This window comes from Oncorhynchus kisutch, linkage group LG11 (genome assembly GCF_002021735.2).
Source record: "Oncorhynchus kisutch isolate 150728-3 linkage group LG11, Okis_V2, whole genome shotgun sequence".
In the NCBI taxonomy this organism is placed as follows: Eukaryota; Metazoa; Chordata; class Actinopteri; order Salmoniformes; family Salmonidae; genus Oncorhynchus; species Oncorhynchus kisutch.
In genome coordinates this window covers 58336793-58359446 of record NC_034184.2, presented here as the reverse complement: position 1 = coordinate 58359446, position 22654 = coordinate 58336793, and the positions used below count along the sequence as shown (strand labels likewise).

Here is a 22654-nt window from a genome sequence, read left to right as displayed (position 1 = left end):
TTTTTTCATCAATTAGTATGTTTCAGTTGAACTAATATTTGTTCAATCTTTTCTGGTGGATTAATCTGAAATAGCAACCAACTTTCTATGGCTTGTTTTAAAAAGTGACATTTTGGAGATTATTTCATTTTCAAACAACCAAAAGTGAGATGTTGTAATCTGAATAAAGGGGAAAAGTGCATTCTTGAACACCGGGTGAGCCATTCTTACTAATCTGATAGCGAACCAATTCTGATTTAAGTATAGTTTTGTATGACTGAAGCCTTTAGTGACAGATCTAATGCTTTAATATTTAATGGTTTCTGACCTACAAATTCATATTCATTAAATAAATAGGCCTGTTTAATTTTGTCTGGCTTGCCATTCCAAATGAAATGCAATATTTTTTATTCATATAATAAATTAAAAAACAAGCCGTTAGGTGTAGGCAGGGCCATAGACAAATAGGTAAACTGGGATATGACTAAAAAGTTCAAATCAGGATGATTTTTCCACAAATAGACAGGTATTTTCCTTTCCATGGTAACAAGATCTTATCTACTTTTGCTAACTTTCCATTAAAATGTATTGTAAAGAGATAATTTCTTTCTTTCGGAATATGAATACCTAGTATTGCTCTCGAGTGGCGCAGCGGTCTAAGGCACTGCATCTCAGTGCTTGAGGCGTCACTAAAGACACCCTGGTTCAAATCCAGGCTGTATCACAACCGGCTGTGATTGGGAGTCCCATAGGGCGGTGCACAATTGGCCCAACGTCGTCCAGGTTTGGCCGGTTTAGGCCATCATTGTAAATAAGAATTTGTTCTCAACTGACTTGCCTAGTTAAATAAAGGTCAAAAATAAAAAATAAACACACCATTCTATTGGTAAACGACACGTGAATGTAAAAGTTGTATTTTTTTGTGATCCAATAAGTAATATAGTAATTAGTATAGTATAGTATAGGTGCTTCTACACCTGCATTGCTTGCTGTTTGGGGTTTTAGGCTGGGTTTCTGTACAGCACTTTGAGATATCAGCTGATGTACGAAGGGCTATATAAATACATTTGATTTGATTTGGTTGTAATCCAGAGAAATTAGAAAAATGATCAAGATCCTCTATTTTTAAGTGTACCTTTATTTAACTAGGCAAGACAGTTAAGAACAAATTCTTATTTACAATGACCGCCTAGAGGCCTTGTTCAGGGGCAGAATAACAGATTTTTTACTTTGTCCAGTCTGGGATTCAATCTAGCAATCTTTCATTTACTGGCCCAACGCTCTAACCACTAGGCTACCTGCCGCCCCTCTATGAGGCTGTGGAGGGATCCAAATTGTGGATTTAAAAGAAAACATAAATCATCAGCGTACAATGACACATTTGTTTTTAAGCCCTGGATTTCTAGCCTCTTGATATTATTGTTGGATCTGATTTTAATAGCTAACATTTCGAAGGCCATAATAAATAAATATGCTGATAGTGGACAACCTTGTTTTACTCTGACAGTTTAATACTTTGAGAAATTGCCATTATTTACTATTTTACACCTAGGGTTACTGTACATGACTTTAACCCATTGTATACGAGATTCTCTAAAATGTTAATATTCCAGTCATTCATATATAAATTCCAGTTGTACTTTATCAAAAGCATTTTCAAAGTCAGCTATGAATACTAGGCCTGGTTTCCCCAATTTTTCAGTGTTCTATCGTTTCCAGTACTTGTGAAATCATACGGAAAAACCACATGACTTCATGTGGAGAATCGTAAGTGTTTTAGTGCTCTTTAAAAAAAAAAAAATAGTGACACTAACAGGAGGATAATTTACCCTGAGGTGGATTACAATTCTTCAGAGGTAAATATGCTAAACTCTTATCATTCATTCCTGTGCTTTCTTTCAATGTTCTGAGTGTGAACTAACTCACAGTGCATGCACCCAAGTTGTGTGTGCATACATTTTTTATTAAAACATGACATGCATACCCAATATCGATACATCAACCAACCATTCAATTCATCACATTTAGCTATTCCAAAACTGTCATAGCTCACTGAGGTAATATTTGTGGATTTTTTATTTATTTTTATTCGGTAATGCCTGTGAAACCGCTGCACAACAATTAGATTAGGAGATTGATTGAGTGTCTGTAAAGATGTATTTACAGCCTCTGCAAGCAGTTGGCGAGCATCGAGGGCCTTTAACCAAATTGCCTGTAAAGAGACAGGAAGAGGGGGTGGAGAGAGACCGCAGTCAATACACCATGCCACTACGGTCAAGCTAAATTAATTTCTAATGCTAAAGGTTTAGATCTCGGGTTTGGTATGAGGAGAAAAGCTGATGGGAAGTAAAGGGGTTCTTGGCATTAGAGGAGACAACACTTACGTCCCAAATGGCACCCTGTTCCTTATATAGTGCACTACTTTTGACCACAACCCATAGGGCTATATGGCATATGTCTAGAGATGATGTAACCCCTCTTAGAAGAACCGGTCTTCCTCTGATCACTCGTTTCACATCAGCACCATTATGCAGAATGTAGCATTGTGTGTGTGTGTGTGTGTGTGTGGACCAAGTGGAATCCATCTCGTCTCACCATCCATTCCAAGTAAGATGGATGACGCCGTGGTGATTACATTAACGGATTCATTTCTAAAATCGGCGGAGAAAGGTGGCTTATGTATTCAATCGACAGATTAAGAATGATAAAAGGACAACTGGAATAGCATCTATGTAATAAATTGTGATTTTCTGAGACGGTTGTACTCCGCTTGATAGTGTGCGCACCAAATGGCACCCTGTTCCTTATATAGTGCGCTACTTTTGCCCAGCCACAGTGTATTATCCCAGGAACAGCAGCCAGGCCGACAGGAGTGACTAGAGTCCTCTTTGCTGCAGTCTCTCACTGTGCTTTTGGGGACACTGCAGATAAAAGTTACACAAACATACATGGGAAGAAAAGTAACTTCTCAATGGTTTCTAGTGCATGTCTTCGTCCTTAATGGCACCCAATTCACCATGGTTCAAGTAGTGCACTATGTCGGTAGTAATAGGGCTCGACGCTGACCTTTTTCACAAGTTGAAAAATGGAGGAGCACAATGAAAAATATTTGAGGTAACAAGACGTTGTCTTTGTAGTAATGGTGCAATCATGACGGTCATGAATCTGCGCTCATTGTCCTCTCCATGGCACTCAGGGGCTGCGGTACTGTGAAGTAATCATTGCAACAATTATCATCAGGGCGATCATATTTTTTTTCTTTCTCCATAGGTGCAATGGTGCTCCTAAATTACAATTCCTGGTCGCGTCGCAAATATGCGGCACATATGCAAGTAAAATATTCGCACTCTTGAGCCTGGGAATAGGGTGCCATTTCGGGCGCAGGCTATATCACTCTGATGCTTTCAAACACACACACTTACATAACTGGTCATTTTTAGCCGTCCGTTTCCCCTCCCTGAAATAAAATGTGTTTATGGGACTTTTACCCTTGTCTGCACCCTGACTAACCCTGCCATGGGGGGGGGGGGGGGGGGACGACGACGACAACAACAGTACAGAGCACTCCCATTTCAGCAGCGTCACAGGTCCCATGGCTCCCTTTCAAGAGAAGCTTAAATAAAACATGGTGTCCGTCCGACAGGAATTCTGTACAAGCAGCGGTTGTCAAAGACATCAGACCCATTTTCTCCCACATCACCTCAATTCTTAGTGATGTTTGTGTTCATGTCAGTCCTGGGTTCAAATACTTGAAAAATGTATTTCAAATACGTTGAGAGTATGCTTGAGTCTGCTTGGAGTGCCAGATGGGTAGTATTTACAATTTGGAGACTTTTCTATTGGTTTGTTAAGCCAGGAAAGGATTTTCCTAAGTAGTTGAAACCCAAGTCATCGGACTTACTTTGCTTAAATCGACCATGCCCTCCGGTTCTCTCTCTCACAAACACGTTAATATATCGTCACAAAATGGCAGAACGGTAACAATGAAGAGTTTCGATTTCCCATAACACACATATCCAAAACTCCATCTCCCCATGTCTTCCTCCGGAGGGCTTTGGATGAGGATAGCCTTCATACGTTTAATCCATCTCATCTATTCAGCGTCACAGAGCAGAACCTGTTGGTATTTTGCAACGCTCCCTACGACTCACAGTACGCCAACACGCACACAGACAACACTATTTAAACAGCTGTGGCCTGCTCGCTGCGTGTCTATTAGTACCATTGTGAATGCGCTGCTAAACCTGTCATTTCTCCCTCTCTTGCTCTATTCTCTTCTCAAATCGCCATGGCAAACTGTGAAGGAATTTAACTTGTTAACCATAACGGTTTGAGGGGCGGGGGCTGGGACGGCAGGGGATAGCTGAAGTTCTCTGACCGGCCCTCGTGGTCGTTTACTTAAGACCGGGAATGGGATGGTCACCTCACCTCCCTCCATCCATCACTGCCCTCCAATACGTTCGTCGTGAAATCGATCCAAAGCAGTCCACTAAACACCTACATCTGTGCTCACCTATCGGTTCCATCAACTATGCTTTAGTGAGCTACGTAGGGAACGAGGTGCCATCTGGGACCCCCCCCCCAAAAAGGTTGAATGAATGGCAGGAGACTCACCAAGTGTTCTGGACATGACTGGCAGGGCTGAACTCAGCACCAGGATGGACACACAGCAACCAATGATCTACATGAGGGAGACAGACAGGGTTAGAGTATAGAACTTTAACTCGTGAACTCGGGTTAACAAATAGATAGGCCGCGATGAAACGTTTGAGTGTGAGAACTGGGAGGGCGAGAATAGCTTCGCAAGTCAGTGTGTGAGTGTACACACACACACACCTCTTCAGAGTAAATGGATTCCACATATTGTGCAATTAGTACCTCTGAAGATGCTCATTACCAGGTTCTGCTCCTTTGTGGCTTCCGAGTCCTTTCACCGAGTCGTCCTGGCTAGTTACAAAGCCTCACCGTTCCCCCTGCTCATTACCAAGTGAATGGCTGCCACCGTGGGCCAAACAGAGTACACACACACAGTCCCCCCCCCCCCCCGATTCTCTCTCACTGAAAATAAGAGCTTGCACGGCGTCCGTGTTTACGCAACACACAAACAAATATTGGGGCGAGAGGTCAACTGAACCATTCAGGTTGAGGGCTGGTGAGGAAGATGCCAGAGGAGAGGAGTGAGAGAGAAAGAATGAAAGCAAGGGAGAGAGAGAGAGAGAGCTGAAGAGGATGAAACAAAAGGAGGCCTAAATATATCACCTTCTTCATGTGTGTGTGTTTACCGTTGTCATGGTCGTGTCGTCTTTCCTGGGAGTGAGGCCTTCAAACACTCGCAAGCTGTAGAAGCCGACAACGGAGGACACCATCAAATAGCTGTTGCTGAATCAAGGACAAGACATCCTTACGCTTTCGAGACAAAACGCCATAACATGGACATTTAGTGACATTTCAAGTGGTAAGTTGGCACCTTTTCACCAAGGGTAAAGGTGAAAAGAGGTGACGAAACACGACAGAATGTCCCGGGAAGTGTCCGGCTAAGCTACGTCTTAAGTCAACACCACCAGTCCTAGGAATGTCACTGGGGTCACCACGGAGCAGGGGCCCATATGTATCAAGTGTCTTAAGAGTAGGACTGCTGATCTAGGATCAGTTTTGCCTTTACGATCACAATGAACACATTTACATGGCCAGAGAGGACCTGATCCTGGATCAGTACTCCTTACCTGGAGACACTTTATACAGATCTGGCCCCGGTGCAGAGGGGGTCATTAAAAGGATACAACATGAGGACGATCTCCACCACGGCCTGGACGACTCCGAACGTGGACAGTGAGGTGTTCCCAAGTCCCCGATCCTGGAACGACAGAGAGGGAGAGTGTGTTTTGTTAAGGACATCTTAGATAGGATAGAGATGAGGAAAGGAGAGAGTGTGCTGAAATAGCAAATGGGCTAGATTCAAATCCCATGCTGCAGGTGGTAGTGACCACAAGGCTAGACCATAAATCAAATCACCATTCAAAATTAGGATCTCTCATGTCGTTGCGTAGTCGGAAGAACACAAATAAATCATGAGCAAAATAATTGTACGTGACAAAGTTATAGTGAAGTACTTTGTGAGGTTCTATAATCTGTGGGCATGTGATTACAGAAGGAGAAGTTCCGACTTGGTACAAATCAAAGTTCTCTCTTCAACACAGACAGACAGAATCAAAACCGGCTTAGTAATGGATGGAAAGCGATGAAAGAGAGAAAAATACTCCCTTTTTAAATCACTGTCGATCACACAGCATGTGAACAGGTGTTCAAACAAGCGAAAAAGGCATTGAAGTGCTGACGGTAAAAAACATGGAACATTTAAAAAAAAACAACAAAACAAATACTTTGGCAAACATATCGGATCTTTTCTGCCCTGCCCGTTTGAAGTTTGTGCCGGGAAAGAGATACATCTATATATACACACGCCACTAGCCTCGGCATCTGTGGGATATTTGCTTTTGTCAGACTTGGCACCTTAACTGTTTACGTTAACCACTTTTTTACTTCAATCCGAGGCTCAATGAGCCGCTTTCTCTGTGTTGGAGCGACACAGCAGAGGAAGACAACACCTGAGTCCCAAATGGCACCCTAATTCCCTTTACGGGGCACTTCACCACGGCCCAAGGGGCTCATTTTCAAAAGCAGTGCATATACCGAGTAGGGCGCCATTTGGGACACAGCCAAAGTCTTTGTCTGCTGTGGTGCACTACTTTGGACCAGGGCCCGTGGGGCTATTCTCAAAAGTAGTGCACGGTTTACAGAAGAGGGTGGCATTTGGGATGCTGGCCTGTCCGTTGGAGAGATCTATGCTGTGGCGCACAGCAGCACAGGGACACGTCATTGTTCAGAGTGCTGCATTTCTATCAAGTTGAACACTTCACCGGCGTCACGACTAGGAGCTAGCCGCGACAGCATTCAAACCTTAAAAAATAAATAAAACACTTGTTCATACACTCTGCACACTTGCTCTAACACAAGCGATCTCTGGTGCACGCAACACACACACACCACACACACACAAAGAGAAAAAAAGGGAAGCCTGACAGGTCGTTTCACGCATTTTTATGCAAGTGGCATCTAAAGGAGCTTACTGTGGAGATGTGCTGCAGAGGCCCCCTCAGAGAATTAGCACACAGCATCTGGTGTCATCTATTAATAGTGGAGCGGGAGGGGTTGTGTGTGTGGGAGTGTGTTATGCTTGTGTTATGCGTGTGTGTCAACGCTATTGGAAAGGTAAACTCTTCAGTGTTACCGTTCTGCCATTTTGTAAAGATATTAACATGTCAAAGTGGCAGGTGTGTGTGTGTGTGTGTGTGTGTGTACGTGGCAGCTTTCTCATTCCGCCTCTCTCCAACCTGGTCTCCTTTGCATTCTAGTGGTGGGTTGGGGCGGGCTGGGGCAGAGGGTAAGGTCGGTGTCGGTCGCAGCCTGCCGCGGCTGGCTCATTCAGACACGCCTTGGTGTGTTTGTTGCTTCTGGGATTAGCGGTGAGCAGCACCTGTGTGCAGGTGAGGTCGTGAGCCCGAGTGCAGAGCGTGTACACACACAGCGGTCGGGGCCCGCTGGGCCCTTCAGGTGTGTCCCGTCCTCCTCCTCCACACTTTGATGTACTTCACATAGTTTTAATGGCGGATAATAACAGAAAGAAAAATATATATATTCTGTGGATTAACATGTTTTTTTGTTGTTGTTGCAAAGCTGCAGACTGACAAGGAACTGACTGTCATCAGTAGGGTTTACAAAACGCCGGGAACTTTCAATTACATTCCCTGGTTTTCTCAAAATCCCAGTTGGAGCATTTTGCGGAACAGGGAGGGAATAAGCAGGAAATCCCGAATCCTCCAACCCGGGATTTCTTGAAAACCAGGGAATTTATTGAAAGTTCCAGGAATTTTGCAACCCGAGTCATCAGTCAAACGTTCAGAGGTATGCGGTGGTGGGAAGGTGGGGCTCTGGAGGAAGGTTTCCCTAGGTACAGATCTAGGATCAGCTTCCGCAATTGTAACCTTAAATAAAAAATTTAAAAAAGACAATCCACAGTTGCTACATCCATTTTTGGAATTTAGAAATGAATGAAATACACTCAATGACTCGAACCTAAGAAACCTAAGAATGCCTCGTGAGCTTAGTTCAACTGTCAGACCCCAATCAGAACCCAAAATATGAGCCTGTTTTACTCCAATGTTTGGAGACAAAAATAAGTTTAAAACTATGAATGTGTTTATCTTGGATTGGTCAGTCATTTCATCAATAGCTCTAATGAATTTTAGAGTGGTTACATCTCCTCAGGCCCATCCCTCAGCTTTTTACTAAAACCGTGCGATGCTGTGACGACCCTAATTCCACAGGGGATGATCCGGCAATAACACACAAAAAAATAAAATAATGATTGGTCCTCTTAACACCCGTTCGTCAAGCTGTAAAAGGCCCTGTCCTGACTGGATCGGCCTCCTCTCCTCCCAGGCTGTCTGAGTCAGAGAGAGGTGGAGGATGCTGGAGGTCGGAGCAGCCTGTGGTACTCAGTATGCCGAGTGCCACGCGGTGTTGTGAGGGAGCGAGAGAGGGGAGGGAGGGGTACGGACAAACATCCGCAGTGCCGTTCCATTGTGCTGCTGTACTCTGCTCCTGGCCATACGGCTCATTTGACTTTCCCACAGTCTGGAGGTCATGGGCCCTCTCTTTCCCCCCCCCCTTCCATCTTCCTTTCTCCATCTCTTTATCCCACCTGGCCCAGTCCTCCCACTCTCCCCCTTTTCCCCCTCCTCCTTCCCCTCTCCTCTCTGAGCGCATAGGCGGCGTATGAGGGCATTGGGACGCAACCCCCCCACCCCCTGTCGCCGTAGCGATGTGAGATCAGAGGCGTGGCATCCATCCAGCTCATCAAACTCGTAAACCATTTAGCAGTGCTGTGGCTGTCAGGGGGAGGGAGGGAGGACTCAAGCTGCATGACAAGCGTAATTTGGGGGATTTTCAGCGATGCGTCATGCCAAAGAAAATATCTCCTCGATAAAATAATTGGAATGTCGAGGAGGGCAGCCATTCGCCCGCAAGATGAGCCGAGAAATGAGGCAGAAATAAGATACATTTTGTTGCCTTTGTCAGACGAAAGGAAAAAACACACACACACGCACAACACTAGCGCACACGCACACCTCGGTCGTACCAGATGAAACGAGATAAAGAGATTAAGAAAGTACATTGCATGCAAGAGGAGATGCAATCTGGAGGGCCATTAAGCACTCCAGTCAGACAGACCGACTCATGAAAGGAGTTCACCTGGCCTGCCTGGTGCACACAGTACCACAGAGCTACTGACTGAACTCACACACACACACACACACACACAGAGGAGAGGGTAAATGCAGCTTATTTCACCTGCCGTGGACACACACACATATCACACGTTTCATCTGTATACCACTGTGAAATGACTTTCAATGAGGAGCAGCACAACAAAAAGGGGATCTGCTACGATAAACATCTGGCCCAGAGCTCTCTCTCCTTTCTTCCCAACATGCACCTGAGCATATCCGGAATTTGATTTATGTCCCCGGCGACTGCCGAGCAGCTTCGCAACGGTCTAGTTTAGTAGCGGCCTGGCTCTGAGTTTATCTGTGTTGTGTGTGTGTGTGTGTGTGTGAAAACGGGCTCCGGTGTGCATCTGTTTAAAAGGGGGGACCAGGAAGTAACTCTAGCCAGGCCTACCGTTGATCCCTTTGGCATGGCCGTCTCATCCACCAGCAGATAAAGGATATTCAGCGCCACCAGCAGGACTGAGATGGTCTACGGAGGAAGGGAAGGAGCCGAGAAACAAGAGGGGTTTTAACATGATTAGGTCAAAGACAACACAGAACTAAATCAATAAGTGGTCGTTTTGTCCGTCCCCTGGAATGCGTGTGTTCTGTAAGCGGTTTCAAACTTAGCTTGAAGAATCTCGGGCACTTGGGCAACACTGAGCATGCTAAGAGAGGCAGATTACTCTGTATGTGTGTGTGTGGTTCAATTGAAAGCCCAGCTGTCGCAGCGGTGACTATTTAGCCGAGCCTTTCCTTAAACACGGTCGACAAAAGACACCACACCCTGGGGCTTGATGCTCAGCATTACAGACGGGGGTCGGGTGGCTCCCTGTTCCCGATACAGTGCACTATTTGGGCCAAAACAGCGAACCATATTGGGAATATGGTGCCATTTGGGACATAGACCGAGTTGACCCAGGAATACTCCCCCAGCCGCCACCAAGGTTTTCTACTTTATATACGCCATGGGTAAACAGGGGGGGGGGGGCTTTAGTGGGACTGACTGCCTGAGGTAGTATCAATCTGAAGACTCACCGTCCCTGTGAGCAGTATTAACATCACAATGGGGTACAGCAGGTTCTTCTCCCATGCAGAGGCTTTCTTCCTCCTCTCTAGGGGAAGGAAGAAGGAAAGGCAGGGGAGAGAAAGAGGATGAGGAGGGGTAGAGAGAGACAGAGAGGAAGAGACAGCGTGCGGAGAGAGAGGTCAGTGTTGAAAAACCACCACATTTGCAGAATTTCTACCGTATATGCAAATACGAGCAACGCCTCAAATCAATCAAGAGCACCCCTCCGCGCCGGTCGGGTAGAAACCGGAAGCATCCGGTTTTCAGGGGGAAAGGAGAGGAGAGGCGGAAGCAAAAACAGACACTTCTGGGGGTTCTTTTGCCAACCCGCTCAGGAGTTTGTTCTACGCCTGGTACATTAGGTTAAATCAAGAGTGAATCACCTCCGATATTAGACTGTTTTCCTAAATTGGCTCATTAATATATCAAAGATATTAAAAGGTGAATAGTGGCACCTCATGGCCTCAGGGTTTATTTAGAGTTAGTTGGTTTGGTTCAACATCTGGTGAACGCGTACCAACACCATCTCTTCTCTCAGGGCCCAGAGGGGCTGAAAGTAATATGGCCTTCACAACAAACCAGAAAAATCACAGTCTTCCTCGTTAATTAGTCAGACAAATCTTCATTATAGAAACAGATCAAACAGAAGCTGAGATTCTGATGAACAACTTGATTTTTAAGTCTACCTGTTAAAAATCAAGAGGTCGTGCTGAGAGGTCGTGCTGCTGCTGCTGATATGCCTTCTTGTTCGGATATAAACAGATGGTTGCAGAGATGAGGTCTCAATCATTTTAAATCACTCTACACATTGAGAACCTGCCTGACCATAGTAACACGTCAGCATTGATGGCTTCTGAAGACGGGCCATGGACAGTAAAGGACTTGTGATGTAATGACCCTTTTGAAATCACTTTATAACACTGTGGTCAGGTTCTCTCTCCCTCTCTCTACCTCTCTCTCTCTACCCCTCTCTCTCTACCCCATCTCTCTCTAAACCCTCTCTCTCTAACCCCTCTCTCTCTAATCTAAGACCCCTCTCTCTCTAAACCCCTCTCTCTCTACCCCTCTCTACCACTCTCTCTCTACCTCTCTGCTCTCCCGCTACTCTCTCGCTCCTCTCTCCTCTTACCCCTCTCTCTCCCTCTCTACCTTCTCTCTCCTCTCCCCTCTCGCTCTCTTCCTCTACCTCTCTCTTCTCTCCTACCTCGCTCTCCTCTACCTCTCTCTCCCTCTTACCTCTCTCTCCCTCTACCTCTCTACCCCTCTACTCTCTCTCTCTCTCGTAACCTCTCTATCCCTCTAAGCATCCCTCTAACTCTCTCCTCTCCCTCTACTCTACTCTCTCTCCTCTACCTCTCTCTCCCTCTACACTCTCTCTCCTCTCTCTCCCTCTAATACTACCTTCTCCTCCCGCTCTCTACCTCATCTCTCCCGCTAACCAGTCTTCTCTCCCTCTCTCTAACCCTCTCTCTCCTCTAACCTCTCTCTCTACCCTCTACTCTCTACCTCTCTTCCCTCTACCTCTCTCCTTCCCTCTACCACCTCTCTCTCTCCCTCTACCTCTCTCTCCCTCTACCCTCTCTCTCTCCTCTACTCCTTCTCTCCCTCTACCTCTCTCTCCCTCTACCTCCTCTCCCTCATCTCTCTCTCTACCTCTCTCTCCCTCTACCTCTCTCCCTCTACCTCTCTCTCCCTCTACCTCTCTCTCCCTCTACCTCTCTCTCCCTCTACCTCTCTCTCTCCTCTACCTCTCTACCTCTCTCTCCTCTCTCTCTCTCCTCTACCTCTCTCTCCTACCTCTCTCTCCCTCTACCCTCCCTCTCTACTCCTCTCTCTCCCTCTACCTCTCTCTCTCTCCTCTTACCTCTCTCCCTCTACCTCTCTCTCTCCCTCTACCTCTCCCTCCCTCTACCTCTCTCTCCCTCCTCTCCTCACCTCTCTCTCTCCTCCCTCTACCCTCTCTCTCTCCCTTCTACCTCTCTCTCCTCCCTCTCCCTCTACCTCTCTCTCTCCCTCCCTCTCCTCTCTCTCTCCCTCCCTCTAACCTCTGCTCTCTCCTCCCTCTACCCTCTCTCTCTCCCTCTACCCTCTCTCTCTCCCTCCCTCTACCTCTCTCTCTCCCTCCCTCTACCTCTCTCTCTCCCTCCCTCTACCTCTCTCTCTCCTCCCTCTACCTCTCTCCCCTCCCTCTACCTCTCTCTCCCTCCCTCTCCCTCCTCTCTCTCCTCCCTCTACCTCTCTCTCTCTCTCCCTCCCTCTACCTCTCTCCCTCCCTCTACCTCTCTCCCTCCCTCTACCTCTCTCCCTCCCTCTCCCTCTCTCCCTCCCTCTACCTCTCTCTCCCTCTACCTCTCTCTCCCTCTACCTCTCCCTCTACCTCTCCCTCTACCTCTACCTCTCTCTCCCTCCCTCTACCTCTCTCTCCCCTCCTCTACCTCTCTCTCCCTCCCTCTACCTCTCTCTCCCTCCCTCTACTCTCTCTACTCTCTCTCCCTCCCCTCTACCTCCTCTCTCCCTCCCTCTACCTCTCTCTCCCTCCCTCTACCTCTCTCTCCCTCCCTCTACCTCTCTCTCCCTCCCTCTACCTCTCTCTCCCTCCCTCTACCTCTCTCTCCCTCCCTCTACCTCTCTCTCCCTCCCTCTACCTCTCCCTCCCTCTACCTCTCTCTCCCTCTACCTCTCTCTCCCTCTACCTCTCTCTCCCTCTACCTCTCTCTCCCTCTACCTCTCTCTCCCTCTACCTCTCTCTCCCTCTACCTCTCTCTCCCTCTACCTCTCTCTCCCTCTACCTCTCTCTCCCTCTACCTCTCTCTCCCTCTACCTCTCTCTCCCTCCCTCCACACCTGCCCCCACCACCTACCTCCCCCTGACTCTCCCTCCACCCCTCCCTCCCTCTCTCTACACCTCCACCCTCACCTTTTCCTGTGTCTACCCTTCTCAATGGCAAGGCTGTGCTCACTGAGCCTGTACTTCGTCAAGGTTTTTTAAAGCTTTTGACCAGTAAACATGGTCAAATAGTTAGCCACAGTGTACTGTCGATTTACTGCATTTTGCTTTGTGCCTGTTTCTCAATAAGCACTGTAGTTTTATTTTGCCTGTGATTGGATGTTCTTGTCCTGAGGCTTCAGTGTGTTGGTAGAACAGGTTTGTGAACTCAGCCCCAGGACCAGCTGGATGAGGGGACTCAATTCTTTGCTCAGCTCTTGGCATTGCAGGGCTTGGTAATGATATGAGGGGGGTCACTATATTGTAGATGTTTCCAAAACTTAATTACTTATTAAGTTTGTATTATTAGTAGATCTTGGCCCAATTCTGCACTGCATGCATTGTTTGTAGTTTTCCTCTGGACATGTAGGAGAATCTTATGGAACGCTGCATCATTAAGGGTGTCCAGTAGAGCTTATTTTTAAACCTAAGTAATTGTAGTGTGTGCAGTACTCTATATATTTTGTACCAATTGAGAACTTTGGTCTAATTCCCTGAGATCTGCATCTTCTCTGGAAAATCATATTTTCTTTTGTATTTTGGGGGTTTATTTTCTCTCTCTCTCCCTCCCTCTGTGCCAGCCTGGGCAGCCTGTGAAGTTTGCCAAGGCACACTCTATATGCACCATTCTGCTAAATTAATGACATCACTAAAAGGCTGGGCACAAGATAAAAGTTTGCATCTTGTCTAATATCGTAAGTGCCTTTGTGGCCTCCTCTCTCCCTCCTAACCCCCCAAAAGCCTCGGCGTGCACCCACTGTACCTCATTTATAATATCCTAAAAAGCACAGGAAAGAATAATTATTGAGCAGAAATGCTTTGGGACTTGTCCAAATTAAGAAATAAGACCGAGAAAGGGAGAAGAAAGGGTTCGCCGGCTCTTAGCAATATCCAAAAAGCCAACTTTTTTTTTTTTTACACGTGTTTCAATGGGAAATTGAACAGGAAGTCCCGAAAGACAGCATCTGTCCATACATACTAACATTCGAGTGAAGCGTAAAAACACGGCAGCAGAACTCACCCAGTTTATTCCTCTGATCTCGGACGATGTCCAGTTCTTTGTTGAGTCGGTGAGCGTTTCCGTGGGAACGAGAGTGAGATGATGTTGACCCTGCGGAACAAGGAAACAACCACGTCAAAACGAGGGTCCCGGGGACGTCGTTTTGTCAAAGCTCTTGACTGGTCGTCATCCATCGTTAGTCTTTTACACGTCACTCACCCAGGCGCCAACTTAAGTCATTGTGATTAAACTGCCAAGTATCGGGCAAGGTTTGTTCATTTGATAGAAATAGGAAGGCTAAACAGACTGTTCGACTAGCTACACGCGATCAATGTCCAAGACTTGCTCATAGTCGGAGAGCAAGTGGTGTCCCTTTAACGGTTAGATGAAGCATTTGTCACTGCTCACGTAAGTACAGTTATTTCTCCAGAAAAGGTTGAAGTGAGTTTGCACTAAATGCCACAATTAAGAGCGTGTCAACGTCACATATTTATTTTCCTACCTCAGCCTTTATGGCATTTCACTTATTTTATCTGAATGGGTAATCCTGTTTAGTACATAACAACGTGATCTCTCAAACAAAAAATATATATATATATATAATCTTGTGTGTCAGTGCTGTCTAGCGAGCGAACGGGTGCATGCTCCAACTAGTCCCGGGACTCGGGATAAGACAGCGAGGGATTCTCCATGAAAACCGCAAGGGCAGCTCATTTAAGGCTAATTTATTTGGTTTTACTTCCAGCCATGACATACAGTTTGGAGGCCTCAAAGTCAAGTGGAAAGAGTAACCATTTGCATCCCCTGGGGTGATTGGCAGATCAAGACCAATTAGTTCAATGTTACACTGTTACTAGCGTGCAATAAAATATGATCCTTCATCTTTGTTACAGGGGTGAAGAACCAATCACTTCTATCAAATCTTTTTTCCACCCCCAACTATTATGACACACCCTGTCTGGATGGGCTTTGGGATCCAAAGAGAGAGAGAGAAAAAAAAAAAAAGAGAGAAAAAAAAGTGGTTCCTGTCTGTGCCCTGTCTAATACCTGTCCCAGGAACACAATTTGGAAACATTGAACCCTCAACCCAAATGCCGTCACAGTGCAACAGGAAATGACACTAGTAGTTCAACAGGACGTGATTTGAGTCGGACACAACATTGAGCCCTGAGGGGCGCCGTGGCTGTTCAGCCACAACATATTTTTATCTAAAATCGCTCATCTATCTGGGAGAACGGATCCAAACTAACTCTGCACCCTCACCTTACCACAGTAATCCTTTTATTACACTGACTCCAAATACATTTCAGGCTCCAACTAGACGTGACTATTATTAGGAACATCAATTCATCTGAACACCAACCAAGAACAACATCATTACATGATAAAAATTCTAACGCAGGAGATAAAGGAAAAGTGCATAATAGCATTTTAAGAAGAGACATCGCTCAAGCAAAAGTAAGCAGAGTAGACAGCGCACCCCCCCCCCCCCCCAAAAAAAGAGTTCCAGAGTTAGTGCACGTACAGCCGCTGCTACATGTTTCGAAAAATAATTTCACTTTCCATCCTTCACCATAGCTTAGCGATTACGTCACCTAGCATTATGCTAAGTAGAATGCTGAGGTGCCGGACGGAGGTGCCGGCAAGGTCGTCGTGCCGCATAGCATCTGGACCAGAGTACACGGCTGCTGCCTCGCAACACACCGCGTGAACCAGAGCGGCTAGCGAGCCTCACACACATACTTCACATTGTAGTCATTTAGCAGACACTCTTTTCCAGAGCGACTTACAGGAGCAATTAGGGTTAAGGGCCTTGCTCAAGAGCACAGACAGATTTTTCCCACCTCGTCGGCTCGGGGATTCGAACCAGCGACCTTTCAGTTAACCGCCGACAACCCTTCTTCACCGCTAGGCTGCCTGCCTTCTATTGTTACGTCGCCCTCTCGCCTAATTGGGAACTGCGTCAGAAGATGTGGCATGAGGTACAAAATGAAACCCATCCTTGTTACCCTCAACGGAACGCTGTAAAACTACATAGACCTAAGCATTGACAGCAAAGTACGGGAAGTAAAGCTATGAAAAGGGGAGAATTTGATATCTTAATCCATATCATTTGTAGCCTAACGTGCATAATCAATTTCCTCAAAATGACCAAACACAATTCATTAATCCCAATGCCCCAAACTGCAATAACTTAACGAAAGATGCGTCCAACTTTTATCTCCTTTCTCCTGAAGTGTAAACTCGTTCACTACTTCACACAAATCATTGCCTAGAGGGAGTTTCCGCCTTATTTCTTATACTCATTTCGAATCAGTAAAGGGAAGTGAACAAGTGCATACTTTGGAAGCAGAGATAAATTGGGACGTAGCTAGACTCTCAATAAAAATAGGCTATAGCATAGCAAATAGGGACACCTGGTGGAGGGGTTGTACCAAATCAGATTGCACCATTTTGTCAGGCCAGTGTAAACTATGCATACGTAAACGATCCTGACATGATTGACAGGCAGTTCAACCTTGTACATACGCAAGACATTTTTTTTAAAAGGACAAGCTTGCTTTCCCATGACTGGCCAGGTAGCCAGATCTGATATTTTAATGAGCGTGCCACTGCGTGTCTACCGGCGGTTCGTACGGTCCTATCAAATCTCTCGCAGAGTAAACACACACACACGGAATAACCCACCGCTCTTTTCCATCTAGAGCAAACAAACAAATCCTAAATGTAATTTGGGATGTAATTGCACAAAGAGATGCAAACTCAACCCCCCCCCCCGAAGAGTAAATATACATCAACACAATCCATTGACTCCACTCAATAATCCCAAACAGCAAACAAACAAAGTTTAACGAGAGAGAGGTCTAATCTACGGGATGTCGGGGCGAGAGATGCGGAGGACACAGGCCAAGCGAGGAGAGGACATTGGGCGCTTGTGGAGTGTGTCCTGTGAACTATCCCTGAACCTCTTCCTTCTTCTCCCCTTCTCGGGAAAGATCAGAGGGAACCTTAGCCTCCACTCGTACCCTCAGAGTTTCACCCGAGTGTGTGTGTGTGTGTGTGTGTGTGTGTGGCGACCCCCCCCTCCCAAAAAAAGAATCCTGGGATTCCCGAAAGGCGACACGGATCTCGCTACTCAACGCCTGAGCGAGAGCTCTTTTCCCATCCTGCTCGGCCCGACGATAAAGGAACAGATTATACTTATTTAATCAGGTGTTCAAAGCACCAGCGTTTGGCGTAGGACACCAAGCAGCTAAAGAGAAGGCCTATTGAGAGGAGGAGCGGCGGAGCATTTGAAAACAGCGTTATCAGCCCAAGCCATCTCCCGTACCTCCCTGGTTTGTAAAGACACTCATACTCTTTATTTACTTGCATCTGTACACTTGGTTGCGTGCTTCACTTGATGTTAAAGTAAGTTTGGCGGTACTCTCAAATACTTCCTGCTTTGAGGGATTCCTCAACACTAAAGGAAGGCATCTGGGAACAGTGGCTGTAGATAAAAAGGCAATGCAGGCAGGTTTACAAATTGTGTATTTTACTGAGCTACTTCCCTAAACCAGAGCCTTTCCAGGTTGAATCAGAGTCCACCGTACTTAGACTACAACTAACTAGGCTATAGTTTATCAACATCAAATACACCACCATCAGAATCACAAATGGCACCCTATTCCCTACACAGCGCTGTGCCATATTCCCTACACAGTGTGCCATTTGAGACACAACCATTGTCCAGGATGATTTACATTCCCTCCTAATGAGGGGCCGGTAATTACCCGTCTGGGGGCTTGAGATCAAATGAGGAAATCACCTGGCCAGTACTGACAGTGTGGCGTGTGCTCAGACTTCTTAAATTGACTCTAAAACTCTCCACCAACGCAATTTATGGTCTCCGACCATGGCAGCTGCAGTATGTCCTTGAGAGAGAAAACGCGAGAGACAAGGAGCGCGAGAGAGAGAGAACGAGAGAGAGGGCGAGAACGAGAGAGAGGGCGAGAACGAGGGCGAGAACGAGAGAGGGGGCGAGAACGAGAGAGGGGGCGAGAACGAGAGAGGGGGCGAGAACGAGAGAGGGGGCGAGAACGAGAGAGGGCGAGAGGATGCGAGAACGAGAGAAAGCGAGAGAACGAGACAGAGAAAGCGACAGAGTGGGGAGGCTGATTTGTCAATGCTAATCGATTTCAGTGCGGCAGTGCTCCATCACACCTAATGGGGTAGTCATCTCCCTGTAATGAGCCATCACATTTCCTGGCCTACGTCCCAAAATGCCACTCCACTCCCTACATAGTGCACTACTTTTGACAAGGGCCCCCTACGGCTCCGGTCAATTTAGTTGACCATTTCGCTCACCAAATAGGGCGTAGGGTGTTATTTGGGACGCGGACGTACGAACAACCTACCGTTCAATCTCCTTTGAAGGGCTTCTTCTTGCAAAGTGACGCAGTAAATCTGATCATCCAGGTCCTCCAGGATCTGAGGAAGGGAGGATATGGCCCAGAGTGGGGACGGGGAGAAACAGATGGGTGAATCGGTTAGTTACATATTTGTAGTCATCGTGTCCTCAAGTCGAGTGCGACTTGAACTCAAAAAAGTACCAGTTTTCCAGAGTCTGACAGAGGAAAGCTAGACATCCAATGTCTGTCAAACTTATAAACGGTCACTCATGTTGTATTACAGTACACATTAATACATGAAGCAGTTGGGTGGGGGGGGGGGAATGGATCTGCTACCACCCAATTTGTTGAAGTCAATTAGGTAGCCAGTCGTGAGGGTTAAGTATGCCAGCTATTTGGCTGCCATCTGACACTTATAAAACACACTGATTAAGGCATTTTTTAAGAGGTAGTGAATGGAAATTACTACTCACGGTTGGTTTGACTAGTAACTGGCCCATGACTGTGAACATCCTGGACAGGCCCACAGGAGTACACACTGGGTACGAAGCAAGTTACAAGTGGTGAGACACAATCAAAACACTTCTAGAACTTAGGGATGATTACAGAAATGGTATTTTAGTCCAAGCGATGTGTGATCCCCAACCAACCACCACACAATTGTCCCTAAAAGCATGAAACTTGGTACACTTTGGGGACCTCTTCAAAACGTGTTACAGGAACTTGCCGCACATCGATCGTCAACTGAGATAATATCCCATTGAATGTGCTCTTACGACCCAACACCAACACTCACTTAGGAGGAGCAGTCCCCCCATCAGAGAGATACAGGAGTAGAGGTACGGTAAATAGAACTCCCAGAGATCTGGGAGGAAAGGAGAGGAAACATTATCCAGACCTGAACAAACACATTCAACCACAGCTAGACAAACACAGACCGGCCGCGTTCCCAAATGGCACCCTTTTCCCTGGGTAGTGCACTACTTTCGACCAGGGCCCATAGAGATCTTGGTCCAAAGTAGTGCACTGAGGAGGGAATAGGGTGCCATCTGAGACAACACGCCAGAATCCCCATAGCCTTACCATAGAGCGACTCCATACTGGCTGCGTCATTGTCGATGAGCGCGGACGCCACCCAGACTATTCCTAGGATGAGCAGTCCGAGGAGGAAGAGCATCACAAAGGTCTCTAGAACCCGTGATTTAATGCCCTGCGAAGAAACACAGACAGGGGGGGGGGAGACGTGAGGAACAGAAAGAGCCACGTCACCGTTTTTATTCATAACAAGCTGGGATTCTTTCCCCAGTTCTCCCAAGGCCATTCGCGTTGCAAGGAAGGGACGGCAAAACAAATTGTGCCCTATTCCCTACGTAGTGCACGACTTTGGACCACAGCCCTATGGTAAGTGTTGTCCGAGCCGGAACGGCCCATAGGGCAGTAGCCCATCTACTGTTTCTGGACAGGACGCTAGTCTATTGCAGGGATTTACCCTGAACCCTTCTCCTGAACACTGAGCAGAGGCATCAGGTCCAATTTTTGATTATTTTGTAGGACTCGACTCAACCCCACCTCTATATAGTACTACAGGGTTTTGACCGGATTTATTAGGATCCCCATTAGCGGCGGCTTGTCTTACTGGCGGCCGACACATGACGAAAAAGACATTACAGACAAAATGACAATTGACGTACATTTAAAAACATGAACGTGCAGTGTGCATGTAGATTGATCCGTTACACATCCATGTCAGTCATGGACACATAGGGGGAGAGGCTATGGTCAATAATATCAAAGGCTGGACTGAAATCGAACAGTACAGCTCCCACAATTGTCTCATTATCAATTTCTTTCGATCACCAGTCATTTGTGTCAGTGCAGTGCATGTCGAGTACCCTTCTCTATAAGCAGGCCGAAAGTCCGTTGTTCATTTGTTTATAGAGAAATTGCATTGTATTTGGTCAAACACCATTTGTCATTTGTTTGTAATTATTGATCGATAAATCTTTTTTTTTTTTTTTTCTTAACACCTCACCCACGCTAACTTGACGAAATTCTAACTTACACAAGGCTTTTCTTTCATTTTTTAATTATGTTTTATGCACGAGTACGATGACTCACTGTTCGCTGTTGGCATATCCTGCCTAAGTTTGCCCACTTTGCCAATGAAGTAATCATTAAATAGTCATTGGAAAGTCAGCCAGTCAGAGGTGCAGTCAGACTTATTAGCTGCTCCTTTTGCCCCTCCTTTTTTATCATCCACATAAGAGTCACAGCAAAGTCTTTAGTATGATCCCTTATACACTATTTTAGGCACAGTTTTTTTTATTTTTTATTGTGGCTTCCTGGACATAGCCACGATATTGTGATCACTGCATCCAATGGGTATGGATACAGCTTCAGAACAAAGTTCTACAGTATTATAAAATATGTGATCGATACATGTGGATTATCTAGTTCCTGTAATGTTTGTTAACACCCTGGTAGGTTGATTAATAACCTGAAACAGATTACAGGCACTGGTTACAGTGAGAAGCTTCCTCTTGAGTCGAGAGATTGATGAAAACCAGTCAATATTCAGATCCCCAAGAAAGTAGACCTCTCTGTTTACATCACATACACTGTGAAGCATTTATACCTTCTCTATAAAAATCACCCGCAATAATCTCACGCTCTCATATTAAAAACGGCATCGTTTTACATTCATGCTGCGTCCCAAACGGCAGCCTATTCCCTATGTAGTACGCTACTTTTAACCAGACCTCATAGGGGCCTGGTCAAAAGTAGTGCACCGTGTAGGGAATAGGGTGCTGTTTTGCAACGCAGCCAAGTTCCAGATTGCAGCCCCACACTTACTTAACTGATCCCGGTGAAGTCCACGTTAAAGCACCTTTTCTAACAGTATATTGGGCCTATAAAAAGGGTCTAACCAGACTCCCAGCCGGGGCTCGGAGCAGACTGGAGGTTAAAGCATAAAAACGAGCTGAAGTGAAGCCTCACTACTGTCTGCAGATTAAGAGCAGGCCTCCCGTTACATCTGGGGGTGATTAGGAGGGCTCTTAACGCGCCCATTGCCCGGCGGCCCAACGCAGACAGGAGTTGGGGTAATTTGGGTTTTCCGGGTCACAGACCGCTGAGTGGTTAATAAAGTCCTCTCTACCTGTTCAAACAGAGACCACCCCCCCCACCCGCCGGTGGAGGTGGACAGGCTCTGGCTGTGTCCCAAATGGCCCCCTATTTCCTGTATTTCGCACTACTTTTGACCAAGGTCCATATGGCTCTGGTCAAAACGAGTGTACTATAAAGGGGTAGGGTGCCATTTGACACACACCCTCTGCCTACAACACTGTAGAGGAGATACCGTCTGGCACTTACAGGAATGGGCTGCAAAGAATGACTTACACATGGCTTGCGGATAGCCTCAAATTGGGCATCTAATCAATTTGTTACTAGGTAGCTGATGATGTGCTAACTGATGTGTGGCGTATTTATGATCAGGTACTATACATAGTGCAGTGATCCTCTGTTTGAAGGCGTCCTTTCATGTCACTTAACAGTTGTTGATCCCCTGTCTGAACTCTAAGGTTACCTATGACCATCGCCACTAGTACCACTGTCTTCCCAACCATTCTGATAATCAAATCACGTTCGGCAAACGGGTCTCATCTACACAGCTGTAAAAGCTACATCCGCGTCACAAATAGCACCCTGTTCCCTATGTAGTGCACTACTTTCGAGCCCTGGTCAAATGCAGTGCACCATATAGGGAATAGGGTGCCGTTTGGGACACACACTAGACTTCTCATTCTCTCTACCTCACAGCATCATGAAGGCTCGATGGAAGGGACAAGTGTAGAATTTTCTAGCACAGCCGTGGGTGTCGAGTCTAGAGCGCCCCAGTGTG

At 46.3% G+C, this 22654-nt stretch overlaps 1 protein-coding gene across 4 annotated transcripts in view; it reads right to left on the bottom strand.

Annotated features, from left to right (window-relative positions):
* lmbr1 (limb development membrane protein 1) overlaps positions 1-22654 on the bottom strand; it is a 55500-nt gene that overhangs the window by 10797 nt on the left and 22049 nt on the right. For 2 of the 4 annotated variants that reach the window (XM_020494833.2, XM_031835961.1), the window contains exons 6-15: positions 19837-19963; positions 19550-19618; positions 19227-19291; positions 18760-18832; positions 14384-14473; positions 10347-10423; positions 9721-9798; positions 5760-5833; positions 5262-5352; positions 4594-4660 (exon numbers count right to left, since the gene is read on the bottom strand). In XM_020494833.2, the coding sequence (XP_020350422.1) occupies positions 4594-4660; positions 5262-5352; positions 5760-5833; positions 9721-9798; positions 10347-10423; positions 14384-14473; positions 18760-18832; positions 19227-19291; positions 19550-19618; positions 19837-19963 (811 nt within the window). The remainder of the gene's footprint in view (positions 1-4593; positions 4661-5261; positions 5353-5759; positions 5834-9720; positions 9799-10346; positions 10424-14383; positions 14474-18759; positions 18833-19226; positions 19292-19549; positions 19619-19836; positions 19964-22654) is intronic. The other 2 variants (XM_031835962.1, XM_031835963.1) reach the window with 1 other exon arrangement.